The 27,996-nt window shown below is 61.2% G+C and overlaps 4 protein-coding genes across 4 annotated transcripts in view; all 4 read right to left on the reverse strand.

Annotated features, from left to right (window-relative positions):
* The window catches only part of RNASEK (ribonuclease K), a 321,727-nt gene that overhangs the window by 11,158 nt on the left and 282,573 nt on the right, over positions 1-27,996 (reverse strand). The window lies entirely within an intron of this gene.
* Positions 1,373-13,695, reverse strand: LOC135976026 (mucin-2-like; the record flags this gene model as incomplete). Its single annotated transcript, XM_065570372.1, has 6 exons — positions 1,373-1,601; positions 3,023-3,081; positions 3,968-4,083; positions 6,435-6,898; positions 8,151-8,308; positions 10,561-13,695. Coding segments are annotated over 6 exons (4,161 nt in total), but the record flags the coding sequence as incomplete, so codon positions are not given.
* On the reverse strand, positions 14,551-18,489 carry MUC3A (mucin 3A, cell surface associated; the record flags this gene model as incomplete). Its single annotated transcript, XM_065570373.1, has 4 exons — positions 18,171-18,489; positions 15,615-18,128; positions 15,321-15,469; positions 14,551-15,114 (listed from the first exon to the last, which is right to left on the reverse strand). Coding segments are annotated over exons 1-4 (3,546 nt in total), but the record flags the coding sequence as incomplete, so codon positions are not given.
* The window catches only part of LOC135976028 (mucin-2-like), a 48,811-nt gene continuing 39,300 nt past the window's right edge, over positions 18,486-27,996 (reverse strand). The window contains exons 12-13 of the mRNA XM_065570374.1: positions 18,784-21,792; positions 18,486-18,524 (exon numbers count right to left, since the gene is read on the reverse strand). Coding sequence (XP_065426446.1) covers positions 18,486-18,524; positions 18,784-21,792 — 3,048 coding nt within the window. The remainder of the gene's footprint in view (positions 18,525-18,783; positions 21,793-27,996) is intronic.

The raw sequence follows: 27,996 nt of genomic DNA on the forward strand, positions 1-27,996 counted from the left end.
TTGGTGCAGTTGGAGATGCAGGAGAAGCCAGACTTGGTGAGGTTAGGGAAGTAGAACTGGCTGTAGCCTTCGGGGGCAACTTTCTGGCAGTACTCTGCAGAGGAGAGAGGGGGGCTTAGTGGGTGGCCGGCTGGAGAGGCCGCACCGACCCCCCAGCACTGCTCCCCCACCAAGTGGTTGTGGGTCACTCACCGGTGCCGTTGAACACTGGCATTGTCCCCTTAGAGACTTCAGCAGAGGAGGCGTTGAAACACATCATGGCTGGAAGACACGGTACAGGCAATTCTTAGTGAGCCAACCCGGGGACAGCCGGGAGCAGGAGTGAGAGACGGGGACGCCCTTCAGCTGCACATCCCCACTTGCAGCCCCCGAAGCTCCCCAAGCTGCACAGGCCTTCCCATTGATTTGGGGGTTGGAAAAGGCCTGGCCGACGACCTGACCCCTGTCTGGGCCTGTGAAAGGTTGTCCATAGGGCTCGAGGTGTGGGGGAAAGGGAGAAAGCTGTTCTCTGCGACCTTGGGCCAACCACTGAAATCACAGAGGTCAATGCTTTTCTTTCCATCCATCCCCCCACAGCCCTCCATCCATCCCCACAAACACTCCTCCATCCATCCCTCCCTCCCTTCCCACACACACCCTCTAGCCATGTCTCCATCCCTCCATCCCCACAAACAACCCTCCATCCACCATCCATTCCCACAAACACCCCTCCATCCATCCCCACAAGCACCCCTCCATCCTTCCATCCACCATCCATCCCCACAAACACCCCTCCATCCCTCCCTCCCTTCCCACACATACCCTCCACCTATCCCTCAGCGTCCACCATCCCCACAAACACCCCTCCCTCCATCCCTTGCTTTCCACACACACCCTCCATCCATCCATCCATCCCCACAAGCACTCCTCCACCCACCTTCCATCCCTCCTCACAAACACCCCTCCATCCACCCATCTCTTCCCACACACACACTCTCCCTCCCGCCTCACAAACACCCTTCCATCCTCCATCCATCCCCACAAACAACCCTCCATCCATCCCTTCATCCTCCATCCATCCCCACAGACACCCCTCCATCCATCTCTCCATCCCCACAAACACCCCTCCATCCATCTGCACAAAAACCCCTCCATCCATCCCCCCTTCCCACAAACACCCCTCCATCCATTCCTCCCTTCCTCCATCCCCCATCCTCTTCCCATCCTCTCCATTCAACCCCATACACATTCCCATCTATCTATCTATCTATCTATCTATCTATCTATCTATCTATCTATCTATCTATCTATCTATCTATCTATCTATCTATCTATCTATCTATCTATCTATCTATCCAGTCTCCAGCCCCCATGGCAGAGATTGGGGGTGGAGCTATGAAGAATCTTCCTCCCAGGTCCATGGATCTGTCCCTTCTCTGCCCAGCCCTCCCTTGCCCTCACCGCACAGAGACTCACAGGAGCTGCCGTCGCAGTTCTGGTTCTCAGCCGCCGTCTCTATCTGCATCTTCAGCTGCCCAGCCACTTTCTCAAAGTTTGTGTTGAGTTCCTCGGTGACAGGTAAAGCCAGGATGACAATGTGATCCACCACGATGCTGCCCTGCCTGAAGGAACAAACCCACCTTGGGTCAGCATGTCCCTCCTTCCTGGGGCGTCCGCTCACATGCCCAACGCAGAGCATGTGCACGGAGATTGTCACCCAGACACAGAGGGGTGAGGCACCAATGCCCATTGAATTTGATTAATATATGATCAGTGACTCATCTCATCCGACCTTCTGTGTAACCCAGGCTGGAGAAACGTACCGGCTCAATAACTTGTGTTTGGATAAAGCACCTTCCAGAGAGGCGGCCATCCGAAGACAGGAAGAGATGGAAAAGCCACCACCACTTTCCTTTGGCGTTTGTTAATCATCATCACTTGGAAAACATTTTGCCTTATTTCTAAGTTGAATTTATCTGGCTTTAACTTGATTCTTGTGCTGCCTTTCGCTGTTAAATCAGAGAACTCTGCTCCCCACGGAGGTACTTAGCCACCATAGGCTACCTCTGGATCGTTTTACTGATCAACTAAATGGAGCTTGATCCAAGTCTCTCACTGTCAGCCCTTAAAATCATTTCTGTGGCTTTTCTCTGCACCGTCTCCAATTTTTCAACTTCCTTTTGAAAATGCGGATGCCAGAACTGAACCTAATGACACTCCCATCCCAGAAGTGGGTGTCGATCAGCATGACATTCAAAAGGACCCACCTTTCAACAACAACACTGTTAATTGTTTCCAGACAGGGAAGGACGGACAAGGATGGATAAATATTGTTCATGCTGAACATACTGAGCTGAAAGGTGCCACCAGCTGCCTGGAGGGGGCTCTGAGATCCAGCGACCATCACAAACCTCATTAAAGGCAATGGCTGTTTCAACTACCCTCTTTCAGAGTCAGTGGAATGAGCAATTAAGTCCGATTATGCAGCAGAGAGAGCTACAAACAATGGAGGCTACTGCCCATGGCACACTGCCACTAAGCCACGTGGGCTGAGTGGGGGGTTTCCCTGGTTGCAAAGGCAGGAGCTAGGATATTGATTTGCAGGCAGTGAGTGCCAGGAGAGGCAGTCGTGAGTTGGCCCTGAGAAGACAGAGAGAGAGACAGCGCTCTTTGGGCACAGAGCCCGCAGGAGTGGTAGATGTGAGGATTTCTGAGCAAGAGAAATACATGCTGCTGTGTTCAGGGAAACTGGACTGGGTGGACATTTTTTTTCTTGGTAGATAAACAGGATTGCACCAAGAACAGACCTGACCCGTAGCACCAATGTCTCCTCCTAACAGACGCAGCCCGGAAAGGCTCTGAACACTGGTGAACCGCTGGTGCTAAAGAGCCAACCACACAACCAAGACAGACACACGCATGCCTACTGCGGGCGGGGTCTCCTTTAGGAGTCTCACAGGGATGGGTCATGGCTTGTGGGTGGAGCTCAGGTTGTTGTCAGAGCTTTGGGGGTACCAAGTTCCGGGGTGTTCCTGATACTCACGTCAGTTTCAGGATCTCCACGTCTTTGTACCCCAGGACGTTGCTGTAAACGAATCTCATCTGGAAGGGAATAGTGCACATGTCACCTGCAGGGGCTGCCCTAAACCTCCCCAACCCATTGAGATGGGGCCTGGCGAGCCCAGGGGGCTGGTGAGGTTCCCAGCCATGATACCTAAGCAGTGAATGTGCTCCCACCTGGACGCTTCCAAGGAAACCAGTGCTCAGTACTGGGTATGACACAGTAGGGAGTGGGGTGGATTGACCTGGGAATGTGTCTAGTTTTACTGGGACTGTCTGCATGGGCGATGGGATAGCAGGGCGCAACTTTACTTGAGGGATGATACCTGAGCCTGTAACCTCAGCCGGGAGGGGGAGGGGGCCAGGTGACACCTTTGCCTGGGAAACTGGAAAAAGACTGGGGGAGGAGCCGGGGGGAGGCTGGGGGAGATGTCTGGAGGGAGTTTAAGTTTGAATCGGGCTGGGGAAAAGGAGGGAACCCCCAGGGTTGGGGTCTAAGCTCCCTGCCCCTTAGAGGGATCTGGCTGAGGGGTCCTGGTTGTACCTACAAGCTCTGCTTTGGACTGTGTTCCTGTCATCTAATAAACCTTTTGTTTTACTGGCTGGCTGAGAGTCATGGTGAATCGCAGGAAGAGCGGGGTGCAGGACCCTGACTCCCCCACACTCCGTGACACTAGGAAAGACCCATTAAAGTCTATTCCCTTTTGGTGGGCTGGGATTGTCCCATTCCCCAGTGTTGTGCCCAGTCCTAGCTCCCAAAGTCTCCAGCAATGGGCCTCCCAGCCCTTCCCTTGGGGGACAATCCCCCGATCTCACGCCTCTCTTGGGAAGTCCCCCCACTTCTCCCTGACCTCCCACCCCATCCCCCCCTCTCTGGGGGCCTTTCTCTCACTAACTCCCCCTTCCTGGTCGCTCCTCTGGGTCCCACCTGCAGTTTGAAGTCCAAGGTAAACTGTTTGTACTGTTCAGTTGTGTTGTCCGCCAGCTCAAGGGTGAAATTACGGCTGGTGATCTGTAGCTTCACGTCCATGGTGACGTTCACCTCTTCATCGGGGCATGGGTGTGAGGGGGGGAAAGAAGCATGGTGAAAATTGGCAGCTGCTGTGGGAATGGCAGAGGGGAATTGCCTTTTTCCCCCAGGGGTCCTTGTTAGCTCTCCTGATGCTCACATCCCAGGACCCCCTGAATCCAGGGCGAGGGGAAAGGACTCTACTGCCCTTCAGAACCCATCACATAGAATCATAGCATATCAGGGTTGGAAGGGACCTCAGGAGGTATCTAGTCCAACCCCCTGCTCAAAGCAGGACCAATCCCCAACTAAATCATCCCAGCCAGGGCTTTGTCAAGCCTGACCTTAAAAACCTCTAAGGAAGGAGACTCCACCACCTCCCCAGGTAACCCATTCCAGTGCTTCACCACCTCCTAGTGAAAAAGTGTTTCCTAATATCCAACCTAAACCTCCCCCACTGCAACTTGAGACCATTGCTCCTTGTTCTGTCGTCTGCCACCACTGAGAACAGTCTAGATCCATCCTCTTTGGAACCCCCTTTCAGGTAGCTGAAAGCAGGTATCAAATCCCCCCTCATTCTTCTCTTCTGGAGACTAAACAAACCCGGTTCCCTCAGCCTCTCCTCATAAGTCATGTGCTCCAGACCCCTAATCATTTTTGTTGCCCTCCGCTGGACTCTTTCCAATTTTTCCACATCCTTCTTGTAGTGTGGGGACCAAAACTGGACACAGTATTCCAGATGAGGCCTCACCTATGTCGAATAAAGGGGAACGATCACATTCCTCGATCTGCTGGCAATGCCCCTACTTATACAGCCCAAAATGCTGTTAGCCTTCTTGGCAACAAGAGCACACTGTTGACTCATATCCAGCTTCTCGTCCACTGTGACCCCTAGGTCCTTTTCTGCAGAACTGCTACATAGCCATTCGGTCCCTAGTCTGTAGCAGTGCATGGGATTCTTCCGTCCTAAGTGCAGGACTCTGCACTTGTCCTGGTTGAACCTCATCAGGTTTTTTTTGGCCCAATCCTCTAATTTGTCTAGGTCCTTCTTTATCTGATCCCTACCCTCTAGTGTATCTACCACGCCTCCCAGTTTAGTGTCATCTGCAAACTTGCTGAGAGTGCAGTCCACACCATCCTCCAGATCATTAATAAAGATATTAAACAAAACCGGCCCCAGGACCGACCCTTGGGGCACTACTCCGCTTGAAACCGGCTGCCAACTAGACATGGAGCCATTGATCACTACCCGTTGAGCCCGACGATCTAGCCAGCTTTCTATCCACCTTACAGTCCATTCATCCAGCCCATACTTCTTTAACTTGGCATCATTCATTATCTAGCCAGAGGGGGCCAGCAAGGAGGGACACTTGTCATTACACTACCCACCATCCTGCAGCTGAACATGTTTCTTCCCGGTTCTGTTCCTGGGCTGGGGGAGGGCGGTGTTGTCCCACCTGGCCAGGCCTGCTAGGTTAGCACTCCAGGATTAAAGACCCCAATTTCCCACAAGCCAGCCCTGCTGCCTTACTGGGTTCCGGCTCACAGCCCCAGCCACATGACCCCCTTGGATGCTAACGGTGTTCCTGGATGGGATCAGTCATCCTGGCTCATGGGCCAGAGGGGACTTCCCCGCTCGGGTTTCCAAGGGTCTCATGGAGTGCTTGAAAACCTGCCTTAGTGTGAGAAACTCCAGGAGCTCAGTCTATTTATCTTAGAAAAAAGGTGAAGGGGTGACTGATCCCAATCTGTAAGTACTGGCGCAGGGAGCAAATATTTAACAATGGGCTCTTCAGTGTAGCAGAGGCAGGTCTAACCCGTCCTAGGGCTGTAAGTTGAAGCCAGACAAATTTGGCTTGGATATAAGGTGTCAATTTTTAACAGTGAGAGTCATTAATCATGGGAACCATTTCTCCAGGGTCATGGTGGGTTCTCCATCAGTGGCAATTTTAAAATCAAGAGGGGATGTTTGCCTAACAGATCTGCTCTTGGAATTACTGTGGGGCAGGTCTCCGGCCTGGGTTATACAGGAGGTTGGACTAGATGGTCACAATGGTCCCATCTGGCTTTGATGTCATGACCCATGGCTCTCAAACCCAGCCCCACAGTGTTCACAGGAGCAGCCACATACCAACCCTGCTCCTGCTCTCCTGGCTTAATTTCCAACCCAGATTGACTCCTGTCCTCTGATTTGTGGTTCCCGAGCTCCTGTTTGTCTGTTGCCTCTCACCCCTGTTATCTTGACCCAGCTGATTCTGGGCTCCTGTCCCCTGACTGTGGCTGGGTCTGGCCACCCATGTCCCGGCCGTGACACTTGGAATCTATGAATCTATTGGGAGAGTCTAGGCCCCAGACACAGGGATCGATTTACACAGGTTTTCATTACCGGCTTTGACCTCGATGACTTCTGCGGCGTATTCACACTTTGGTCCCTGGAAACTGGACGTGCATTGGCATCCACCATTCATCCAGGTTCCCCCATTCAGGCAGATGGGGGTGGCACCCTGCGTAGTTGTACTTTGGGTGGTGGTGGTGGTGCTACGTGGAGTGGTGGTTGTGGTGCTACGTGGAGTGGTGGTTGTGGTGGTTTTCTGGGATGTGGTGGGAGGGGACACAGTGCTTGAGGTGGAAGTGACAGGAGGCCTGGTAGTGGTGGAGCCGGTGGTGCTGATATTCAATTCACACCGGGGGCCGTCGTGCACAGGTGGGCAGAGGCACTCGATTCCCACCGGAGTGCCCCCATTCTGGCAGTCGCTGGAGGCATTATAGAATTCACACAGTTCACCATAGTGACCCGGTGGGCAGATGCATTTGGTGCCAATGGGAGTGCTGCCATTCTGGCAGGCCTTGCTGGGGTCTACAGAGGCACACAGAGGACCGGAGAAACCAGGCTGGCAGATGCACTCGATCCCATTGTACGTGCCGCCATTCTGGCAGGAAACTGAAAGGGACAAACATCCATAAACATTGTTAGTGAGAGCCAGGATAGTCTCCCAATGGCTATCTCAGAGACACACACCTCCTCCCAGAGACGGGGGTCCCAGCCCGACTGCTCTAACCCACCAGACTCCATTCCCCTCCCCTCCCAGAGCCGGGGAGAGAACCCAGGAGTCCTGGCTCCCAGCCCCCCCTGCTCTAACCACCAGCCCCCACTCCCCTCCCAGAGCCGGGGAGAGAACCCAGGAGTCCTGGCTCCAGTGCCCCTGCTCTAACCCACCAGCCCCCACTCCCCTCCCAGAGCCGGGGAGAGAACCCAGGACTCCTGGCTCCCAGGGCCCCCTCTAACTAGTAGGCCTCACTCTCCTTGCTCAGGGTCAGACTCCTTAGGCTTCTATACACAAAAGATATTTGACCCCGTGTAAGGTATTTGGGTCTTGTTTGGGTGAAGTGCATCTACATTAGGAATCTGCACCAAGTCCACTACACTAATCTGCTTACACCAGTGAAATTTCTATAGCATTTACAGGGTCTTAAACTCAGGGTTGGGATCTGATCTCAATTACAGCAGTGTAGCAGCTCTGAAATTGGAGAAATTCACTTCCAGTTTTACCCCGGTGTAAATGAAATTACTCAGCCCATTGGGCCTCAAAAGGGACCTTCAGCATCTGGTCTGACGACCTGTATAAAAGAGGCCAGAGCATTTCACCTTGGATTAATGCACCTTCTACAACGGGATCCAAACTGAACTGGACAGCGTCAACAGACCGGGACTCCACCACTGCTCTTGGGAGATTGGTTCAATGCCTCATTAACCTAATTGTTAAACATTTGTGCCAAATATCCAGGTTGAATTTGTGTGGCTTGAACTGTAGGCAGCTAAAGAGCTGGTCGAAAAATTTCTGTAAAAATTAAACTTTTCGGCCAGAAAATATCTCTTTTCATAGAATTTTTTTACCAGCCCTATTCAATGTTAATTGATGAGGAGATACAATGGGGTGAAACAAGCAAGCGGTTAAACTGGTTGCAGACTGGTAAAGGGTGACTGCATATTTACAAGAGTTAGAAATGGCGCTGGGGACTTCGATGGTTGTACAGTGACTACACAATATAAAACAAGCTGACATCAGTAATAGCCCAATCCAGAAGCAGTGTGAACACTCACCTGGGGTAGTGCTGCCCCAGTTTGGGGTACTCCAGTCCTGAGTAGGAACAACGCACGGAGTTGGGACGACACAGGTAGACGTGACAGGACATGCGCTGCTTGGGGTAGTGGACAGCCATGTGGACGGTGGGGTCACTATGCAGATAGGGGTTGTCGGGCTAATGGTAGGGGGGGAGGGGGTGGTTGAGCCGGTGGGGGTGGGAGTGGGGGAGGTGGTGGTTGTGCCGGTGGGGGTGGGGGTGGAGCTGGAGGAGGTGGTGGTTGCGCCGGTGAGGGTGGGGGTGGAGGAGGTGGTGGTTGCACCAGTGGGGGTGGGAGTGGGGGAGGTGGTGGTTGTGCCGGTGGGGGTGGGAGTGGAGGTGGGGGAGGTGGTGGTTGTGCCAATGGGGGTGGGAGTGGAGGTGGGTGAGGTGGTGGTGGTGCCGACGGGGGTGGAGGTGGGAGAGGTGGTAGCCGTGCCGGTGGGGGTGGGGGTGGAGGTGGGGGAGGTGGTGGTTGTGCCAATGGGGGTGGGGGTGGAGGTGGGGGACGTGGTGGTTGTGCCGGCGGGGGTGGAGGTGGAAGAGGTGGTAGCCGTGCCGGTAGGGGTGGGGGTGGAGGTGGGGGAGGTGCTCACTGTGCCGGTGGGGGTGGAGGTGGGGGAGGTGGTAGCCGTGCCTGTGGGGGTGGAGGTGGAGGAGGTGGTGGTTGTGCTGGTGGGGGTGGAGGTGGGGGAGGTGGTCACTGTGCTGGTGGGGGTGGAGGTGGGGGAGGTGGTCACTGTGCCGGTGGGGGTGCAGGTGGGGGAGGTGGTCACTGTGCCGGTGGGGGTGGAGGTGGGGGAGGTGGTAGCCGTGCCTGTGGGGGTGGAGGTGGAGGAGGTGGTGGTTGTGCTGGTGGGGGTGGAGGTGGACGAGGTGGTGGCTGTGGAGGTTGGGGTGGGGGAGCTTGTGGCCGTGCCTGTGGGGGTGGAGGTGGAGGAGGTGGTGGCTGTGGGGGTGGGGGTTGAGGTGGAGGAGGTGGTGGCCGTGCCTGTGGGGGTGGATGTGGGGGAGGTGGTGGCTGTGGGGGTCGGGATGGAGGTGGAGGAGGTGGAGGCTGTGATGGTGGGGGTGGCGAAGGTGGTGGCCGTGCCTGTGGGGGTGGAGGTGGAGGAGGTGGTGACTGTGCTGGTCGGGGTGGGGGAGGTGGTGGCTGTGCTGGAGGGGGTGGAGGTTGGGGAGGTGGTGGCTGTGGCTGTGGGGGTGGAGATGGAGGAGGTGGTGGATGTGGTGGTGGGGGTGGAGGTGGAGGAGGTGGCGGCTGTAGGGGTGGGGGTTGAGGTGGAGGAGGTAGTGGCTGTGGGGGTCGGGGTGGAGGTGGAGGAGGTGGTGGCTGTGGGGGTGGAGGTGGGGGAGGTGGTCACTGTGCTGGTGGGGGTGGAGGTGGAGGAGGTGGTGGCCGTGGTGGTGGGGGTGGAGGTGGAGGAGGTGGTGGCTGTGGAGGTGGGGGTGGGGGAGGTGGTGGCCGTGCCTGTGGGGGTGGAGGTGAAGGAGGTGGTGGCTGTGGGGGTGGGGGTGGAGGTGGAGGAGGTGGAGGCTGTGATGGTGGGGGTGGCGAAGGTGGTGGCCGTGCCTGTGGGGGTGGAGGTGGAGGAGGTGGTGACTGTGCTGGTGGGGGTGGGGGAGGTGGTGGCTGTGCTGGAGGGGGTGGAGGTTGGGGAGGTGGTGGCTGTGGCTGTGGGGGTGGAGATGGAGGAGGTGGTGGATGTGGTGGTGGGGGTGGAGGTGGAGGAGGTGGCGGCTGTAGGGGTGGGGGTTGAGGTGGAGGAGGTGGTGGCTGTGGGGGTCGGGGTGGAGGTGGAGGAGGTGGTGGCTGTGGGGGTGGAGGTGGGGGAGGTGGTCACTGTGCTGGTGGGGGTGGAGGTGGAGGAGGTGGTGGCCGTGGTGGTGGGGGTGGCGGTGGAGGAGGTGGTGGCTGTGGAGGTGGGGGTGGGGGAGGTGGTGGCCGTGCCTGTGGGGGTGGAGGTGAAGGAGGTGGTGGCTGTGGGGGTGGGGGTGGAGGTGGAGGAGGTGGTCACGGTGCTGGTCGGGGTGGAGGTGGAGGAGGTGGTGGCTGTGGTGGTGGCCGTGGTGGTGGGGGTGGAGGTGGAGGAGGTGGTGGCTGTGGTTGTGGGGGTGGAGGTGGAGGAGGTGGTGGCTGTGGTGGTGGGGGTGGAGGTGGAGGAGGTGGTGGCTGTCTGGGTGGGGGTGGAGGTGGAGGAGGTGGTGGCTGTGGGGTTGGGGGTGGAGGTGGAGGACGTGGTGGCTGTGGGGGTGGGGGTGGAGGTGGAGGAGGTGGTGGCTGTGGGGGTGGGGGTGGAGGTGGAGGAGGTGGTGGCTGTCGGGGTGGGGGTTGAGGTGGAGGAGGTGGTGGCCGTGGTGGTGAGGGTGGAGGTGGGGGAGGTGGTCACTGTGCTGGTGAGGGTGGAGGAGGTGGTGGCTGTAGTGGTAGGGGTGGAGGTGGGGGAGGTGGTGGCTGTGGGGGTGGGGGTGGAGCTGGGGGAGGTGGTGGCTGTGGGGGTGGGGGTGGAGGTGGAGGAGGTGGTGGCGGTGGTGGTGGGGGTGGAGGTGGAGGAGGTGGTGGCAGTGGTGGTGGGGGTGGAGGTGGAGGAGGTGGTGGCTGTGGCGGTGGGGGTGGAGCTGGGGGAGGTGGTCACTGTGGTGCTGGGGGTGGAGGTGGAGGAGGTGGTCACTCTGCTGGTGGGGGTGGAGGTGGAGGAGGTGGTGGCTGTGAGGGTGGGGGTGGAAGTGGGTGAGGTGGTCACTGTGGTGGTGGGGGTGGAGGTGGAGGAGGTGGTGGCTGTGGGGGTGGGGGTGGAGGTGGAGGAGGTGGTGGCGGTGGTGGTGGGGGTGGAGGTGGAGGAGGTGGTGGCTGTGGGGGTGGGGGTGGAGGTCGGGGAGGTGGTGGCTGTGGGGGTGGGAGTGGAGGTGCAGGAGGTGGTGGCTGTGGTGGTGGGGGTGGAGGTGGAGGAGGGGGTCACTGTGGTGGTGGGGGTGGAGGTGGAGGAGGGGGTCACTGTGGTGGTGGGGGTGGAGGTGGAGGAGGTCGTGGCTGTGGGGGTGGGGGTGGAGGTAGAGGAGGTGGTGGCTGTGGAGGTGGGGGTGGAGGTGGCGGTGGGGGTGGGGGTGGAGGTGGAGGAGGTGGTGGCTGTGGGGGTGGGGGTGGAGGTCGGGGAAGTGGTGGCTGTCGGGGTGGGAGTGGAGGTGGAGGAGGTGGTGGCTGTGGAGGTGGGGGTGGAGGTGGAGGAGGTGGTGGCGGTGGTGGTGGGGGTGGAGGTGGAGGAAGTGCTGGCTGTGGGAGTGGGGGTGGAGGTCGGGGAGGTGGTGGCTGTGGGGGTGGGAGTGGAGGTGGAGGAGGTGGTGGCTGTGGAGGTGGGGGTGGAGGTGGAGGAGGTGGTGGCGGTGGTGGTGGGGGTGGAGGTGGAGGAGGTGGTGGCTGTGGGGGTGGGGGAGGAGGTGGAGGAGGTCGTGGCTGTGGGGGTGGGGGTGGAGGTGGAGGAGGTGGTGGCTGTGGAGGTGGGGGTGGAGGTGGAGGAGGTGGTGGCGGTGGTGGGGGGGGTGGAGGTGGAGGAGGTGGTGGCTGTGGCGGTGGGGGTGGAGGTGGGGGAGGTGGTCACTGTGGTGGGCGGGGTGGAGGTGGGGGAGGTGGGCACTGTGCTGGTGGGGGTGGAGGTGGAAGAGGTGGTCACTGTGGTGGTGGGGGTGGAGGTGGAGGAGGTGGTGGCTGTGGTGGTGAGGGTGGAGGTGGAGGAGGTGGTCACTGTGGTGGTGGGGGTGGATGTTGAGGAGGTGGTGCCTGTGGTGGTGGGGGTGGAGGTGGGGGAGGTGGTGGCTGTGCTGGTGGGGGTGGAGGTGGAGGAGGTCGTGCCCGTGGTGGTGGGGGTGGAGGTGGGGGAGGTGGTCACTGTGCTGGTGGGGGTGGAGGTGGAGGAGGTGGTGGCTGTGGTGGTGGTGGTGGAGGTGGAGGAGGTGGTCACTGTGCTTGTCGGGGTGGAGGTGGGGGAGGTGGTGGCTGTGGTGGTGGGGGTGGAGGTGGGTGAGGTGGTGACTGTGCTGGTCGGGGTGGAGGTGGGGGAGGTGATGGCTGTCGGGGTGGGGGTGGAGGTGGAGGAGGTGGTCACTGTGCTGGTGGGGGTGGAGTTCGGGGAGGTGGTGGCTGTGCTGGTGGGGGTGGAGGTGGAGGAGGTGGTCACTGTGCTGGTGGATGTGGAGGTGGGGGAGGTGGTGGCTGTGGGGGTGGGGGTGGAGGTGGAGGAGGTGGTGGCTGTGGAGGTGGGGGTGGAGGTGGAGGAGGTGGTGGCTGTGGTGGTGGGGGTGGAGGTGGGGGAGGTGGTCACTGTGGTGGGCGGGGTGGAGGTGGGGGAGGTGGGCACTGTGCTGGTGGGGGTGGAGGTGGAAGAGGTGGTCACTGTGGTGGTGGGGGTGGAGGTGGAGGAGGTGGTAGCTGTGGTGGTGAGGGTGGAGGTGGAGGAGGTGGTCACTGTGGTGGTGGGGGTGGAGGTGGAGGAGGTGGTCACTGTGGTGGTGGGGGTGGATGTTGAGGAGGTGGTGCCTGTGGTGGTGGGGGTGGAGGTGGGGGAGGTGGTGGCTGTGCTGGTGGGGGTGGAGGTGGAGGAGGTCGTGCCCGTGGTGGTGGGGGTGGAGGTGGGGGAGGTGGTCACTGTGCTGGTGGGGGTGGAGGTGGAGGAGGTGGTGGCTGTGGTGGTGGTGGTGGAGGTGGAGGAGGTGGTCACTGTGCTTGTCGGGGTGGAGGTGGGGGAGGTGGTGGCTGTGGTGGTGGGGGTGGAGGTGGGTGAGGTGGTGACTGTGCTGGTCGGGGTGGAGGTGGGGGAGGTGATGGCTGTCGGGGTGGGGGTGGAGGTGGAGGAGGTGGTCACTGTGCTGGTGGGGGTGGAGTTCGGGGAGGTGGTGGCTGTGCTGGTGGGGGTGGAGGTGGAGGAGGTGGTCACTGTGCTGGTGGATGTGGAGGTGGGGGAGGTGGTGGCTGTGGGGGTGGGGGTGGAGGTGGAGGAGGTGGTGGCTGTGGGGGTGGGGGTGGAGGTGGGGGAGGTGGTCACTGTGGTTGTGGGGGTGGAGGTGGAGGAGGTGGTGGCTGTGCTGGTGGGGGTGGAGGTGGAGGAGGTGGTGGCTGTGGTGGTGGAGGTGGAGGAGGTGGTGGCTCTGGAGGTGGGGGTGGAGGTGGGGGAGGTGGTCACTGTGCTGGTGGGGGTGGAGGTGGAGGAGGTGGTCACTGTGCTGGTGGGGGTGGAGGTGGAGGGGGTGGTGGCTGTGGTGGTGGGGCTGGAGGTGGAGGAGGTGGTGGCTGTGGAGGTGGGGGTGGAGGTGGGGGAGGTGGTGGCTGTGGTGGTGGGGGTGGAGGTGGAGGAGGTGGTGGCAGTGGTGGTGGGGCTGGAGGTGGAGGAGGTGGTGGCTGTGGAGGTGGGGGAGGTGGTCACTGTGGTGGTGCGGGTGGAGGTGGAGGAGTTGGTCACTGTGCTCGTGGGGGTGGAGGTGGGGGAAGTGGTGGCTGTGCTGGTGGGCGTGGAGGTGGTGGAGGTGGTGGCTGTGGGGGTGGGGGTGGAGGTGGAGGAGGTGGTGGCTGTGGTGGTGGCTGTGGAGGTGGGGGTGGGGGAGGTGGTCGCTGTGCTGGTGGGGGTGGAGGTGGGGGAGGTGGTCACTGTGGTTGTGGGGGTGGAGGTGGAGGAGGTGGTGGCTGTGGTGGTGGGGGTGGAGGTGAAGGAGGTGGTGGCTGTGCTAGTGGGGGTGGAGGTGGAGGAGGTGGTGGCTGTGAGGGTGGGGGTGGAGGTGGGGGAGGTGGTGGCTGTGGGTGTGGGGGTGGAGGTGGAGGAGGCTGTTGCCGTGGTGGTGGGGGTGGAGGTGGAGGAGGTGGTCACTGTGCTGGTGGATGTGGAGGTGGGGGAGGAGGTGGCTGTGGGGGTGGGGGTGGAGGTGGAGGAGGTGGTGGCTGTAGGGGTGGGGGTGGAGGTGGAGGAGGTGGTGGCTGTGGGGGTCGGGGTGGAGGTGGAGGAGGTGGTGGCTGTGGGGGTGGGGGTGGAGGTCGGGGAGGTGGTCACTGTGCTGGTTGGGGTGGAGGTGGAGGAGGTGGTGGCCGTGGTGGTGGGGGTTGAGGTGGGGGAGGTGGTCACTGTGCTGATAGGGGTGGAGGTGGGGGAGGTGGTGGCTGTGGTGGAGGGGGTGGAGGTGGAGGAGGTGGTCACTGTGGTGGTGGGGGTGGAGGTGGAGGAGGTGGTGGCTGTGGTGGTGGGGGTGGAGGTGAAGGAGGTGGTGGCTGTGCTGGTGGGCGTGGAGGTGGGGGAGGTGGTCACTGTGCTGGTGGGGGAGGAGGTGGAGGAGGTGGTGGCTGTGGGGGTCTGGGTGGAGGTGGAGGTGGTCGTCGCTGTGCTGGTGGGGGTGGAGGTGGGGGAGGTGGTCACTGTGGTGGTGGGGGTGGAGGTGGAGGAGGTGGTGGCTGTGGTGGTGGGGGTGGAGGTGAAGGAGGTGGTGGCTGTGCTGGTGGGGGTGGAGGTGGGGGAGGTGGTCTCTGTGCTGGTGGGGGTGGAGGTGGAGGAGGTAGTCGTTGTGCTGGTGGGGGTGGAGGTGGGGGAGGTGGTCACTGTGGTGGTGGGGGTGGAGGTGGAGGAGGTGGTGGCTGTGGTGGTGGGGGTGGAGGTGAAGGAGGTGGTGGCTGTGCTGGTGGGGGTGGATGTGGGGGAGGTGGGCACTGTGCTGGTGGAGGTGGAGGTGGAGGAGGTGGTGGCTGTGGGGGTTTGGGTGGAGGTGGAGCTGGTCGTCGCTGTGCTGCTGGGGGTGGAGGTGGGGGAGGTGGTCACTGTGGTGTTGGGGGTGGAGGTGGAGGAGGTGGTGGCTGTGGTAGTGGTGGTGGAGGTGAAGGAGGTGGTGGCTGTGCTGGTGGGGGTGGAGGTGGGGGAGGTGGTCGCTGTGCTGGTGGGGGTGGAGTTGGGGGAGGTGGTCACTGTGGTGGTGGGGGTGGAGGTTCGGGATGTGGTCACTGTGGTGGTGGGGGTGGAGGTGGAGGAGGTGGTGGCTGTGGTGGTGGGGGTGGAGGTGGAGGAGGTGGTAACTGTGCTGGTGGGGGTCGAGGTGGAGGAGGTGGTCGCTGTGCTGGTGGGGGATGGAGGTGGGGGTGGGGGTGGCTGTGGGTGGTGGGGCTGGAGGAGGTGGTGGCTGTGGTGGTGGGGGTGGAGGTGGAGGAGGTGGTGGCCGTGGTGGTGGGGGTGGAGGTGGAGGAGGTGATCGCTGTGCTGGTGGGGGTGGAGGTGGAGGAGGTGGTGGCTGTGGTGGTGGGGGTGGAGGTGGTGGTCACTGTGCTGGTGGGGGTGGGAGGTGGGGGAGGTGGTCACTGTGGTGGTGGGGGTGGAGGTGGAGGAGGTGGTGGCTGTGGTGGTGGGGGTGGAGGTGGAGGAGTTGGTAACTGTGCTGGTGGGGGGTCGAGGTGGAGGAGGGTGGTCGCTGTGCTGGTGGGGGATGGAGGTGGGGGTGGTGGTGGCTGTGGTGGTGGGGCTGGAGGAGGTGGTGGCTGTGGTGGTGGGGGTGGAGGTGGAGGAGGTGGTGGCCGTGGTGGTGGGGGTGGAGGTGGAGGAGGTGATCGCTGTGCTGGTGGGGGTGGAGGTGGGGGTGGAGGTGGAAGAGGTGGTCGCTGTGGTGGTGGGGGTGGAGGTGGTGGTCACTGTGCTGGAGGGGGTGGAGGTTGGGGAGGTGGTCACTGTGCTGGAGGTGGTGGAGTTGGGGGAGGTGATCACTGTGCTGGAGGTGGAGGAGGTGGTGGTTGCGGTGGTGGGGGTGGAGGTGGAGGAGGTGGTGGTTGTGGTGGTGGGGGTGGAGGTGGAGGAGGTGGTCGCTGTGCTGGTGGGGGTGGAGGTGGAGGAGGTGGTGGCTGTGGGGGTGGGGGTCGAGGTGGAGGAGGTGGTGGCTGTAGGGGTCGGGGTGGAGGTGGAGGAGGTGGTCACTGTGCTGGTGGGGGTGGAGGTGGAGGAGGTGGTCGCTGTGCTGGTGCGGGTGGAGGTGGGGGAGGTGGTCACTGTGCTGGTCGGGGTGGAGGTGGAGGAGGTGGTGGCTGTGGGGGTGGGGGTGGAGGTGGAGGAGGTCGTGGCTGTGGGGGTCGGGGTGGAGGTGGAAGAGGTGGTTGCTGTGCTGGTGGGGGTGGAGGTAGGGGAGGTCGTCACTGTGCTCGTGCGGGTGGACGTGGAAGACGTGGTCTCTGTGCTGTTGGGGGTGGAGGTGGAGGAGGTGGTCACTGTGGTGGTGGGGGTGGAGGTGGAGGAGGTGGTGGCTGTGGTGGTGGGGGTGGAGGTGAAGGAGGTGGTGGCTGTGCTGGTGGGGGTGGAGTTGGGGGAGGTGGTCACTGTGGTGGTGGGGGTGGAGGTGGAGGAGGTGGTGGCTGTGGTGGTGGGGGTGGAGGTGGAGGAGGTGGTGGCTGTGCTGGTGGGGGTGGAGGTGGGGGAGGTGGTCACTGTGCTGGTGGGGGTGGAGGTGGAGGTGGGGAGGGTGGTGGCTGTGGTGGTGGGGGTGGAGGTGGAGGAGGTGGTAACTGTGCTGGTGGGGGTCGAGGTGGAGGAGGTGGTCGCTGTGCTGGTGGGGATGGAGGTGGGGGTGGTCGTGGCTGTGGTGGTGGGGCTGGAGGAGGTGATGGCTGTGGTGGTGGGGGTGGAGGTGGGGGAGGTGGTCACTGTGCTGGTGGGGGTGGAGGTGGAGGTGGGGGAGGTGGTGGCTGTGGTGGTGGGGGTGGAGGTGGAGGAGGTGGTAACTGTGCTGGTGGGGGTCGAGGTGGAGGAGGTGGTCGCTGTGCTGGTGGGGATGGAGGTGGGGGTGGTCGTGGCTGTGGTGGTGGGGCTGGAGGAGGTGATGGCTGTGGTGGTGGGGGTGGAGGTGGAGGAGGTGGTGGCCGTGGTGGTGGGGGTGGAGGTGGAGGAGGTGATCGCTGTGCTGGTGGGGGTGGAGGTGGGGGTGGAGGTGGAGGAGGTGGTGGCTGTGGTGGTGGGGGTGGAGGTGGTGGTCACTGTGCTGGAGGGGGTGGAGGTTGGGGAGGTGGTCACTGTGCTGTAGGTGTAGGAGGTGGTGGTTGTGGTGGTGGGGGTGGAGGTGGAGGAGGTGGTGGCTGTGGGGGTGGGGGTCGAGGTGGAGGAGGTGGTGGCTGTAGGGGTCGGGGTGGAGGTGGAGGAGGTGGTCAGTGTGCTGGTGGGGGTGGAGGTGGAGGAGGTGGTCGCTGTGCTGGTGCGGGTGGAGGTGGGGGAGGTGGTCACTGTGCTGGAGGTGGAGGAGGTGGTGGTTGTGGTGGTGGGGGTGGAGGTGGAGGAGGTGGTGGCTGTGGGGGTGGGGGTGGAGGTGGAGGAGGTGGTGGCTGTGGGGGTGGGGGTGGAGGTATAGGAGGTGGTGGCTGTGGTGGTTGGGGTGGAGGTGGAGGAGGTCGTGGCTGTGGGGGTCGGGGTGGAGGTGGAGGAGGTGGTTGCTGTGCTGGTGGGGGTGGAGGTAGGGGAGGTCGTCACTGTGCTCGTGCGGGTGGACGTGGAAGACGTGGTCTCTGTGCTGGTGGGGGTCGAGGTGGAGGAGGTGGTCGCTGTGCTGGTGGGGGTGGAGGTGGAGGAGGTGGTGGCTGTGGAGGTGGGGGTGGAGGTGGAGGAGGTCGTGGCCGTGGTGGTGGAGGTGGAGGAGGTGGTCACTGTGGTGGTCGGGGTGGAGGTGGGGTAGGTCGTGGCTGTGGGGGTCGGGGTGGAGGTGGGGGAGGTGGTGGCTGTGGGGGTGGGGGTGGAGGTCGAGGAAGTGGTGGCTGTGGGGGTGGGGGTGGAGGTGGAGGAGGTGGTGGCTGTAGGGGTCGGGGTGGAGGTGGAGGAGGTGGTTGCTGTTCTGGTGGGGGTGGAGGTAGGGGAGGTCGTCACTGTGCTGGTGCGGGTGGACGTGGAGGACGTGGTCTCTGTGCTGGTGGGGGTGGAGGTGGAGGAGGTGGTGGCTGTGGTTGTGGGGGTGGAGGTCGGGGAGGTGGTGGCTGTGGTTGTGGGGGTGGAGGTTGGGGAGGTGGTCACTGTGCTGGTGGGGGAGGAGGTGGAGGAGGTGGTGGCTGTGGTGGTGGGGGTGGAGGAGGTGGTGGCTGTCAGCGTCGGGGTGGACGTGGAGGACGTGGTCTCTGTGCTGGTGGGGGTGGAGGTGGGGGTGGAGGTGGAGGAGGTGGTGGCTGTGGTGGTGGGGGTGGAGGTGGAGGAGGTGGTGGCTGTGGGGGTGGGGGTGGAGGAGGTGGTGGCTGTGGTGGTGGGGGTGGAGGTCGGGGAGGTGTTCACTGTGCTGGTGGGGGTGGAGGTGGGCGAGGTGGTCACTGTGCTGGTCGGGGTGGAGGTGGAGGAGGTGGTCATTGTGCTGGTGCGGATGGAGGTGGAGGAGGCGGTGGCTGTGGTGGTGGGGGTGGAGGTGGAGGAGGTGGTGGCCGTGGTGGTGGGGGTGGAGGTGGAGGAGGTGATCGCTGTGCTGGTGGGGGTGGAGGTGGGGGTGGAGGTGGAGGAGGTGGTGGCTGTGCTGGTGGGGGTGGAGGTGGAGGAGGTGGTGGCTGTGGTGGTGGGGGTGGAGGTGGGGGACGTGGTCACTGTGCTGGTGGAGGTCGGGGAGGTGGTGGCTGTGGGGCTGGGGGTGGAGGTGGAGGACGTGGTCACTGTGCTGGTGGGGTTGGAGGTGGAGGAGGTGGTCACTGTGCTGGTGGGGGTGGAGGTGGTGTAGGTGGTGGCCGTGGGTGTGGTGGTGGAGGTGGTGGAGGTGGAGGAGGTTGTGGCTGTGCTGTTGGGGGTGGAGGTGGGGTAGGTGATCACTGTGGTGGTGGGGGTGGAGGTGGGGGAGGTGGTCACTGTGCTGGTGGGGGTGGAGGTGGAGGAGGTCGTGGCTGTGGTGGTGGCGGTGGAGGTGGAGGAGGTGGTGGCTGTGGAGGTCGGGGTGGAGGTTGAGGAGGTGGTGGCTGTGGGGGTGGGGGTGGAGGTCGGGGAGGTGGTCACTGTGGTGGTGGGGGTGGAGGTGGAGGAGGTGGTGGCTGTGGGGGTGGGGGTGGAGGTGGAGGAGGTGGTGGCTGTGGAGGTCGGGGTGGAGGTTGAGGAGGTGGTGGCTGTGGGGGTGGGGGTGGAGGTCGGGGAGGTGGTCACTGTGCTGGTGGTGGTGGAGGTGGAGGAGGTGGTGGCTGTGGGGGTGGGGGTGGAGGTGGAGGACGTGGTGGTTGTGCTGGTGGGGGTGGAGGTGGAGGAGGTGGTGGCTGTGGGGGTGGGGGTGGAGGTGGAGGAGGTGGTGGCTGTGGTGGTGGGGGTGGAGGTGGGGGACGTGGTCACTGTGCTGGTGGAGGTCGGGGAGGTGGTGGCTGTGGGGCTGGGGGTGGAGGTGGAGGACGTGGTCACTGTGCTGGTGGGGTTGGAGGTGGAGGAGGTGGTCACTGTGCTGGTGGGGGTGGAGGTGGTGTAGGTGGTGGCCGTGGGTGTGGTGGTGGAGGTGGTGGAGGTGGTGGAGGTGGAGGAGGTTGTGGGTGTGCTGGTGGGGGTGGAGGTGGGGGAGGTGATCACTGTGGTGGTGGGGGTGGAGGTGGGGGAGGTGGTCACTGTGCTGGTGGGGGTGGAGGTGGAGGAGGTCGTGGCTGTGGTGGTGGGGGTGGAGGTGGAGGAGGTGGTGGCTGTGGGGGTCGGGGTGGAGGTGGAGGAGTTGGTGGCTGTGGGGGTGGGGGTGGAGGTCGGGGAGGTGGTCACTGTGCTGGTGGTGGTGGAGGTGGAGGAGGTGGTGGCTGTGGGGGTGGGGGTGGAGGTGGAGGAGGTGGTGGTTGTGCTGGTGGGGGTGGAGGTGGAGGAGGTGGTGGCTGTGGGGGTGGGGGTGGAGGTGGAGGAGGTGGTGGCTGTGGGGGTCGGGGTGGAGGTGGAGGAGGTTGTGGCTGTGGGGGTTGGGGTGGAGGTCGGGGAGGTGGTCACTGTGCTGGTGGGGGTGGAGGTGGAGGAGATGGTGGCTGTGGTGGTGGGGGTGGAGGTGGAGGAGGTGGTGGCTGTGGTGGTGGGGGTGGAGGTGGAGGAGGTGGTCACTGTGCTGGTGGGGGTGGAGGTGGTGTAGGTGGTGGCCGTGGGTGTGGTGGTGGAGGTGGTGGAGGTGGAGGAGGTTGTGGCTGTGCTGTTGGGGGTGGAGGTGGGGGAGGTGATCACTGTGGTGGTGGGGGTGGAGGTTTGGGAGGTGGTCACTGTGCTGGTGGGGGTGGAGGTGGAGGAGGTCGTGGCTGTGGTGGTGGGGGTGGAGGTGGAGGAGGTGGTGGCTGTGGAGGTCGGGGTGGAGGTTGAGGAGGTGGTGGCTGTGGGGGTGGGGGTGGAGGTCGGGGAGGTGGTCACTGTGGTGGTGGGGGTGGAGGTGGAGGAGGTGGTGGCTGTGGGGGTGGGGGTGGAGGTGGAGGAGGTGGTGGCTGTGGAGGTCGGGGTGGAGGTTGAGGAGGTGGTGGCTGTGGGGGTGGGGGTGGAGGTCGGGGAGGTGGTCACTGTGCTGGTGGTGGTGGAGGTGGAGGAGGTGGTGGCTGTGGGGGTGGGGGTGGAGGTGGAGGACGTGGTGGTTGTGCTGGTGGGGGTGGAGGTGGAGGAGGTGGTGGCTGTGGGGGTGGGGGTGGAGGTGGAGGAGGTGGTGGCTGTGGTGGTGGGGGTGGAGGTGGGGGACGTGGTCACTGTGCTGGTGGAGGTCGGGGAGGTGGTGGCTGTGGGGCTGGGGGTGGAGGTGGAGGACGTGGTCACTGTGCTGGTGGGGTTGGAGGTGGAGGAGGTGGTCACTGTGCTGGTGGGGGTGGAGTTGGTGTAGGTGGTGGCCGTGGGTGTGGTGGTGGAGGTGGTGGAGGTGGAGGAGGTTGTGGGTGTGCTGGTGGGGGTGGAGGTGGGGGAGGTGATCACTGTGGTGGTGGGGGTGGAGGTGGGGGAGGTGGTCACTGTGCTGGTGGGGGTGGAGGTGGAGGAGGTCGTGGCTGTGGTGGTGGGGGTGGAGGTGGAGGAGGTGGTGGCTGTGGGGGTCGGGGTGGAGGTGGAGGAGGTGGTGGCTGTGGGGGTGGGGGTGGAGGTCGGGGAGGTGGTCACTGTGCTGGTGGGGGTGGAGGTGGAGGAGGTGGTGGCTGTGGGGGTGGGGGTGGAGGTGGAGGCGGTGGTGGCTGTGGGGGTCGGGGTGGAGGTTGAGGAGGTGGTGGCTGTGGGGGTGGGGGTGGAGGTCGGGGAGGTGGTCACTGTGCTGGTGGTGGTGGAGGTGGAGGAGGTGGTGGCTGTGGGGGTGGGGGTGGAGGTGGAGGAGGTGGTGGTTGTGCTGGTGGGGGTGGAGGTGGAGGAGGTGGTGGCTGTGGGGGTGGGGGTGGAGGTGGAGGAGGTGGTGGCTGTGGGGGTCGGGGTGGAGGTGGAGGAGGTTGTGGCTGTGGGGGTTGGGGTGGAGGTCGGGGAGGTGGTCACTGTGCTGGTGGGGGTGGAGGTGGAGGAGATGGTGGCTGTGGTGGTGGGGGTGGAGGTGGAGGAGGTGGTGTCTGTGGTGGTGGGGGTGGAGGTGGAGGTGGTGGTGGCTGTGGGGGTGGGGGTGGATGTCGGGGAGGTGGTCACTGTGCTGGTGGGGGTGGAGGTGGAGGAGATGGTGGCTGTGGGGGTGGAGGTGGAGGTGGAGGAGGTGGTGGCTGTGCTGGTGGGGGTGGAGGTGGAGGAGGTGGTGGCTGTGCTGGTGGGGGTGGAGGTGGAGGAGGTGGTGGTTGTGGTGGTGGGGGTGGAGGTGAAGGAGGTGGTGGCTGTGCTGGTGGGGGTGGAAGTGAAGGAGGTGGTGGCTGTGCTGGTAGGGGTGGAGGTGGAGGAGGTGGTGGCTGTGGGGGTGGGGGTGGAGGTGGAGGAGGTGGTGGCTGTGGTGGTGGGGGTGGAGGTGGAGGAGGTGGTGGCTGTGGGGGTCGGGGTGGAGGTGGAGGAGGTGGTCGCTGTGGGGGTGGGGGTGGAGGTCGGGGAGGTGGTCACTGTGCTGGTGGGGGTGGAGGTGGAGGAGGTAGTGGCTGTAGGGGTCGGGGTGGAGGTGGAGGAGGTGGTGGCTGTGGGGGTGGGGGTGGAGGTGGAGGAGGTGGTGGCTGTGGGGGTGGACGTGGGGGAGGTGGTCACTATGCTGGTGGGGGTGGAGGTGGAGGAGGTGGTGGCCGTGGGGGTGGGGGTGGAGGTGGAGGAGGCGGTAGCCGTGGGGGTGGGGGTGGAGGTGGAGAAGGTGGTGGCCGTGGCTGTGGGGGTGGAGGTGGAGGAGGTGGTGGCTGTGGTGGTGGGGGTGGAGGTGGGGGAGGTGGTCACTGTGCTGGTGGGGGTGGAGGTGGAGGAGGTGGTGGCTGTGGGGGTGGGGGTGGAGGTGGAGGAGGTGGTGGCTGTGGGGGTGGTGGTGGAGGTGGGGGAGGTGGTGGCTGTGGTGGTGGGGTTGGAGGTGGGGGTGGTGGTCACTGTGCTGGTGGTAGTGGAGGTGGAGGAGGTGGTGGCTGTGGGGGTGGGGGTGGAGGTGGAGGAGGTGGTCACTGTGCTGGTGGGGGTGGAGGTGGAGGAGGTGGTGGCTGTGCTGGTGGGGGTGGAGGTGGGGGAGGTGGTGGCTGTGGGGGTGGGGGTGGAGGGGGAGGAGGTGGTCACTGTGCTGGTGGGGGTGGAGGTGGAGGAGGTGGTGGCTGTGCTGGTGGGGGTGGAGGTGGGGGAGGTGGTGGCTGTGGGGGTGGGGGTGGAGGTGGAGGAGGTGGTGGCTGTGGTGGTGGGGGTGGAGGTGGAGGAGGTGGTGGCCGTGGTGGTGGGGGTGGAGGTGGAGGAGGTGGTGGCTGTGCTGGTGGGGGTGGAGGTGGGGGAGGTGGTGGCTGTGGGGGTGGGGGGTGGAGGTGGAGGAGGTGGTGGCTGTGGTGGTGGGGGTGGAGGTGGAGGGGGTGGTGGCCGTGGTGGTGGGGGTGGAGGTGGAGGAGGTGGTGGCTGTGGGGGTGGGGGTGGAGGTGGAGGAGGTGGTGGCTGTGGTGGTGGGGGTGGAGGTGGAGGAGGTGGTGGCTGTGGGGGTGGTGGGGGTGGAGGTGGGGGAGGTGGTCACTGTGCTGGTGGGGGTGGAGGTGGGGGATGTCACGTTACAAATCTCACATCGTGGCCCACCGTACCCTGGGGGGCAGGTGCATTCCATGCCTACTGGCGTTCCTCCGTTCTGGCAGGCCTCGCAGCTGTCCCTGCAGTCGCAGCGCTCGCCGCCATACCCCGGGGGGACAGAAACAGAGGCGACCAATGGCCGTTCCTCCGTTCTGGCAGGCCTTGGCTGGGTCGTAGCACTCGCAGTTGTAGCCCCACCAGCCGCGTGGGCAGATACACTCTGTACCATTGGGAGTTCCCCCGTTCTGGCAGTTCACTGAAAGAAACAAGCCCCCACCCTGCTTTTTACAGTGTCTTGGACACAAATGAACCCCTTTCTGAGCTGGGTAGAAGCCAAGAGTCCTGGCTCCCAGCCCCCCTGCTCTAACCCACCAAATCCCACTTCCGTGCCAGAGCCGGGGAAAGAACCCAGGAGTCCTGGCTCCCAGGCCCCCCTGCTCTAACCAGTAACCCCCACTCCCCTACCAGAGCCGGGGAGGGAACCCAGGAGTCCTGGCTCCCAGCCCCCCCGCTCTAACCCACCAGCCCCCACTCTCCTCCCAGAGCCGGGAAAGAACTGAGGCATCCTGGCTCCGATCTGCTCTTTCCCCTCTGATCACTAGACCCAATTCCCCTCCCAGAACCGGGGAGAGAACACATTCGTCTCCATGCACTAAGGAGCGGATCGCATTTTCATGTTCTCTTGTGTTCTTTTGTAACATGGCACAGACAGCCCCAGCTGCACAGTCCCTCAGCAGTTACACCAGTTCCAGGTCTGCAGAGTTCTTTATTCACCAAACTCAGGTGCCTGGAAGCCTCATGTAATAGTGGAGAAGTGCCACCATGATAGGCGGAGTTAGGTCAGTTAGATAAAAAATTATTGGCCAAATCTCAGCTGGGGTCCATTGGCCATTGCTCCATGGGAGTCAATGGGGCTGGATGCCCAGTTGATGTAACTGGGCTGCTTCACCAGCTGAACTGATCGAAAGCAGCTGCGTAACCGGGTGACAATGTCCGGTTCTTTCCACTCACCTGCCACACCCAGAATGCCGGTGGCATTGTCTGTGCTGGCTCCTTTGGCGTTACCCACACTGTCCCGCTCCCTTTGCCGGCGGCCCGGAGCTCATAGCCAGGAACCTCATGTCGACAGGGAGGCCGTGTCTATCACCTGTTCCTTCATCTGCAGGAATGCCGGGCTCCCAGCCCTGGCCTGTCATTTCTCCTCTTGTGTCTTTGGTTTCTGCCCTCCATCTGCCTCTGAGCACTGCAGAGAGAAAGTGGCACAGGTCAAGTAGCAGACTGGTGCTGATCCCAGGCCGTGACCCTAGTATCTAATGTCCAGCTGGGAGTGGCCTCCCGAGAAGCGCAGTGGGTAGGAATTGCTTCTGTTTCTGGCTTGGCGGATGGGAAACGTAATGACCATCTACCAATGTGATATATGCCATCATGTGCCAGCAATGCCCCTCTGCCATGTACATTGGCCAAACCGGACAGTCTCTACGCAAAAGAATTAATGGACACAAATCTGACATCAGGAATCAAAATACTCAAAAACCAGTGGGAGAACACTTCAACCTGTCTGGCCATTCAATGACAGACCTGTGGGTGGCTATCTTACAACAGAAAAACTTCAAAAACAGACTCCAACGAGAGACTGCTGAGCTGGAATTGATATGCAAACTAGATACAATCAACTCCGGTTTGAATAAGGACTGGGAATGGCTGAGCCATTACAAACATTGAATCTATCTCCCCTTGTAAGTATGCTCACACTTCTTATCAAACTGTCTGTACTGGGCTAGCTTGATTATCACTTCAAAAGTTTTTTTTCTCCTACTTAATTTGCCTCTCAGGGTTGGTAAGACAACTCCCACCTGTTCATGCTCTCTGTATGTGTGTATATATAGCTCCTCAATATATGTTTCACTCTATATGCATCCGAAGAAGTGGGCTGTAGTCCACGAAAGCTTATGCTCTAATAAATTTGTTAGTCTCTAAGGTGCCACAAGTACTCCTGTTCTTTTTTAGTAATGACCATCTTTATTAGCCCAAGAGAAAAAAACCTCCATGGAAGACTGGAAATAATGTTGAGAGGCAATCGCAGCAATTTAAGGGTCTAAGCACATCACAGAGATCTTGTAATGATCCCAACACCAAGGCTTATACACTGAGGAAATTCCAGGTCAAGGATCTACTTGCAAGAAAGCCAACCATGCTACGGCTGGAAAAGCACCCAAAGAGAGAGAGGATGATAAAGGCATTTGAGTGTTTTTGCTCCTTCCATAAATGGCCTTAATGAACCCATTACTGGATACCGCGTCCATTAATTTTTAGGGGTCCTGGGGCTTGGGGTGTGTTCACCTGCCGAAGAGACGGAGAATGCGAGGTGGGCGAGGAGCAGGGAGACCGAAAGTATCTTCATCCTTTGGGAGAAGAGTCTGGGGCATAATCCATAGAGATGGTAACGGAAGGAGGCCGTGCGCACCTTGCGAAGGCCGGGAGCGCACTGAACAGGGGGTCGGAACCAGGAACCTTGGCTCCCGGGGGCGTGCGGGGGGCACTTGGATTCCTCAGGCTGGGCGGAGGAATACAGGGAATTGTTCTCGTGAATTTCAAAGGTCAATTAGGCTAATAAATTGGCAGCTGGGAAATTCATATCAGTGCCAGAAGCGGGGGAGGGTGGCATGAGACTATCAGTGCCACACCTGAAGTGGGAAGAGACACATGGGATCAGTCGAGAGCCCGTCCCTTGTGCCATAGATGCCGAAGATCTCAAAGGATGGAAATGTGGAGAGCCTTTCTGGCTCTCAGGGGAGCTCGGCTCCAAAAGGTGCCACATGAAGCCGAGGGGTCACCATCACGGGAGAGTTCTCAGAGCAGGTTGGACAAACGCCTGCCAGGGATGGTCTAGGGTTACTTGGCTCTGCCTCATTGTGGGGAGCTGGACTGGATCCCCTCTCAAGGTCCCAACCAGCCTCACTTCTCTATGATTAGACAGACAGACAGAGAGACAGATAGCCATTTGGATAGATGGCTAAGGGCTGTGGGGATAGAAAACTACTTAGATAGCTAGGGTGTATGGGGATAGATAGATAGATAGATAGATAGATAGATAGATAGATAGATAGATAGATAGATAGATAGATAGATAGATAGATAGAGGGGGTGGATGGGATAGATAGATAGATAGATGGTGTGTGGGGGGATAGATAGATAGATAGATAGATAGATAGATAGATAGATAGATAGATAGATAGATAGATAGATAGAGGGGGTGGATGGGATAGATAGATAGATAGATAGATAGATAGATAGATGGTGTGTGGGGGGATAGATAGATAGATAGATAGATAGATAGATAGATAGATGTAGAAGAGAGGGGTGTATATAGGAAATCTCTTGTCTGTCCATCGGTCCATCCATCCTCATGAACCCCTTGTCTTTATCTAGCCCTCTCCACAAACAGCCCTCTATCTGTCTATGATGAGTGTGGACATTTTCAGAAAGATTTTAGGAGTGCTATGTGTGCCTCAGTTTACCCTGCTCACCTTGTGCTGTGATGCACTGAGTGTAAATGGGAGTTAAGCATTCAGGGGGCGGCACGTACAGGACCAGATACATTCACATAAGTGAACGGCCTGCAGGTATCTGAATGGAAGGCCCGGCCTTGACCATGAAGGAGCCACCGGCCTGGCCATTCACCCCTAGCTGCCATGAGCCAAGAGCGGTGACTGTGGAAAACACCCCACGGGGGAGCCGGGGGGAAAGGTGGGACCGAACGAGGTGGCTGGAGGCTGGTTCTGAGGTTGCTGTGGTGACCAGATGTGAACACACGGAGGGAGGTTGAAGCACGGCCGGAGCGCATCGAGCTGGATGGAAGTGCCTGGGATCTGGTGGCCATGGCTGCATGAGCTATGCCCAGCTGCTTACCCCACCCAGCCTTGGCCAGTTCGGGCTACAGTTCCAGCTAGCTCGCTTTGTACCGTGCTCTCTCCTCGCTGCCTCGCCCAGAGCACACAGAGAACAACGCAACTTCACCCCAGAGCCCTTTCTGTTTCGCTTCTGAGCTGGTGAAATCAGCTGGTGCCAGCCGCAGGCAGGGAGACGAAGTCATTCTCCACCACCTCTGCCAGGTGGGGGCATCGTTAGCTCTCTTGCACGGGAAGACCCACACCCCTGTCCAAATCTGCCCCCACCAAAAGACCTAATTCCTATTGGCACCCAGGGCAGCTGAGGGACAGAGTGAGGCTGGCAGATGCAGAGCTGAGAGGGGAGGGCAGGTGGGGGTACTCAGGGTATACAATGGGAGATTGCAGCTCTCACAAGGTTCACGGTGCTGTAACCTGGACAGGCACCGAGATTTACCTCGATTGCAATGAAATAATGGGGAAACCAACTCAGGAGGCTGGAACATCAGAGCTTGGCACTGTGAAATATCAGGAAAGCTCCCAGACAGTAATTGGAAACCAAGAAACTTTTACTCCAATCCTCTTTCCATCATCTGAACACCAAAGATTTGAGCAGCCCGGGAACAGAACAGCGCAGCGCCTAGAGGGTAAAATCTTGTACAACGTTTGTGCTGCAAAAACGGAGCTACTTGACCGAGAAATTGGCTAGCGGACATTCCGTTTGAACCAGGAGGAAAAGAAGTTAGCAAGAGCCTCTGGCCGGAAGTTGAAGCAAGACCAAAAAAAAAAAAAGTCACACTGGAAACAAGATAAAAAGCAACAGAGGGTCCTGTGGCACCTTTAAGACTAACAGAAGTATTGGGAGCATAAGCTTTCGTGGGTAAGAACT

This window comes from Chrysemys picta, chromosome 16 (assembly GCF_011386835.1).
Source record: "Chrysemys picta bellii isolate R12L10 chromosome 16, ASM1138683v2, whole genome shotgun sequence".
Lineage (NCBI taxonomy): Eukaryota > Metazoa > Chordata > Testudines > Emydidae > Chrysemys > Chrysemys picta.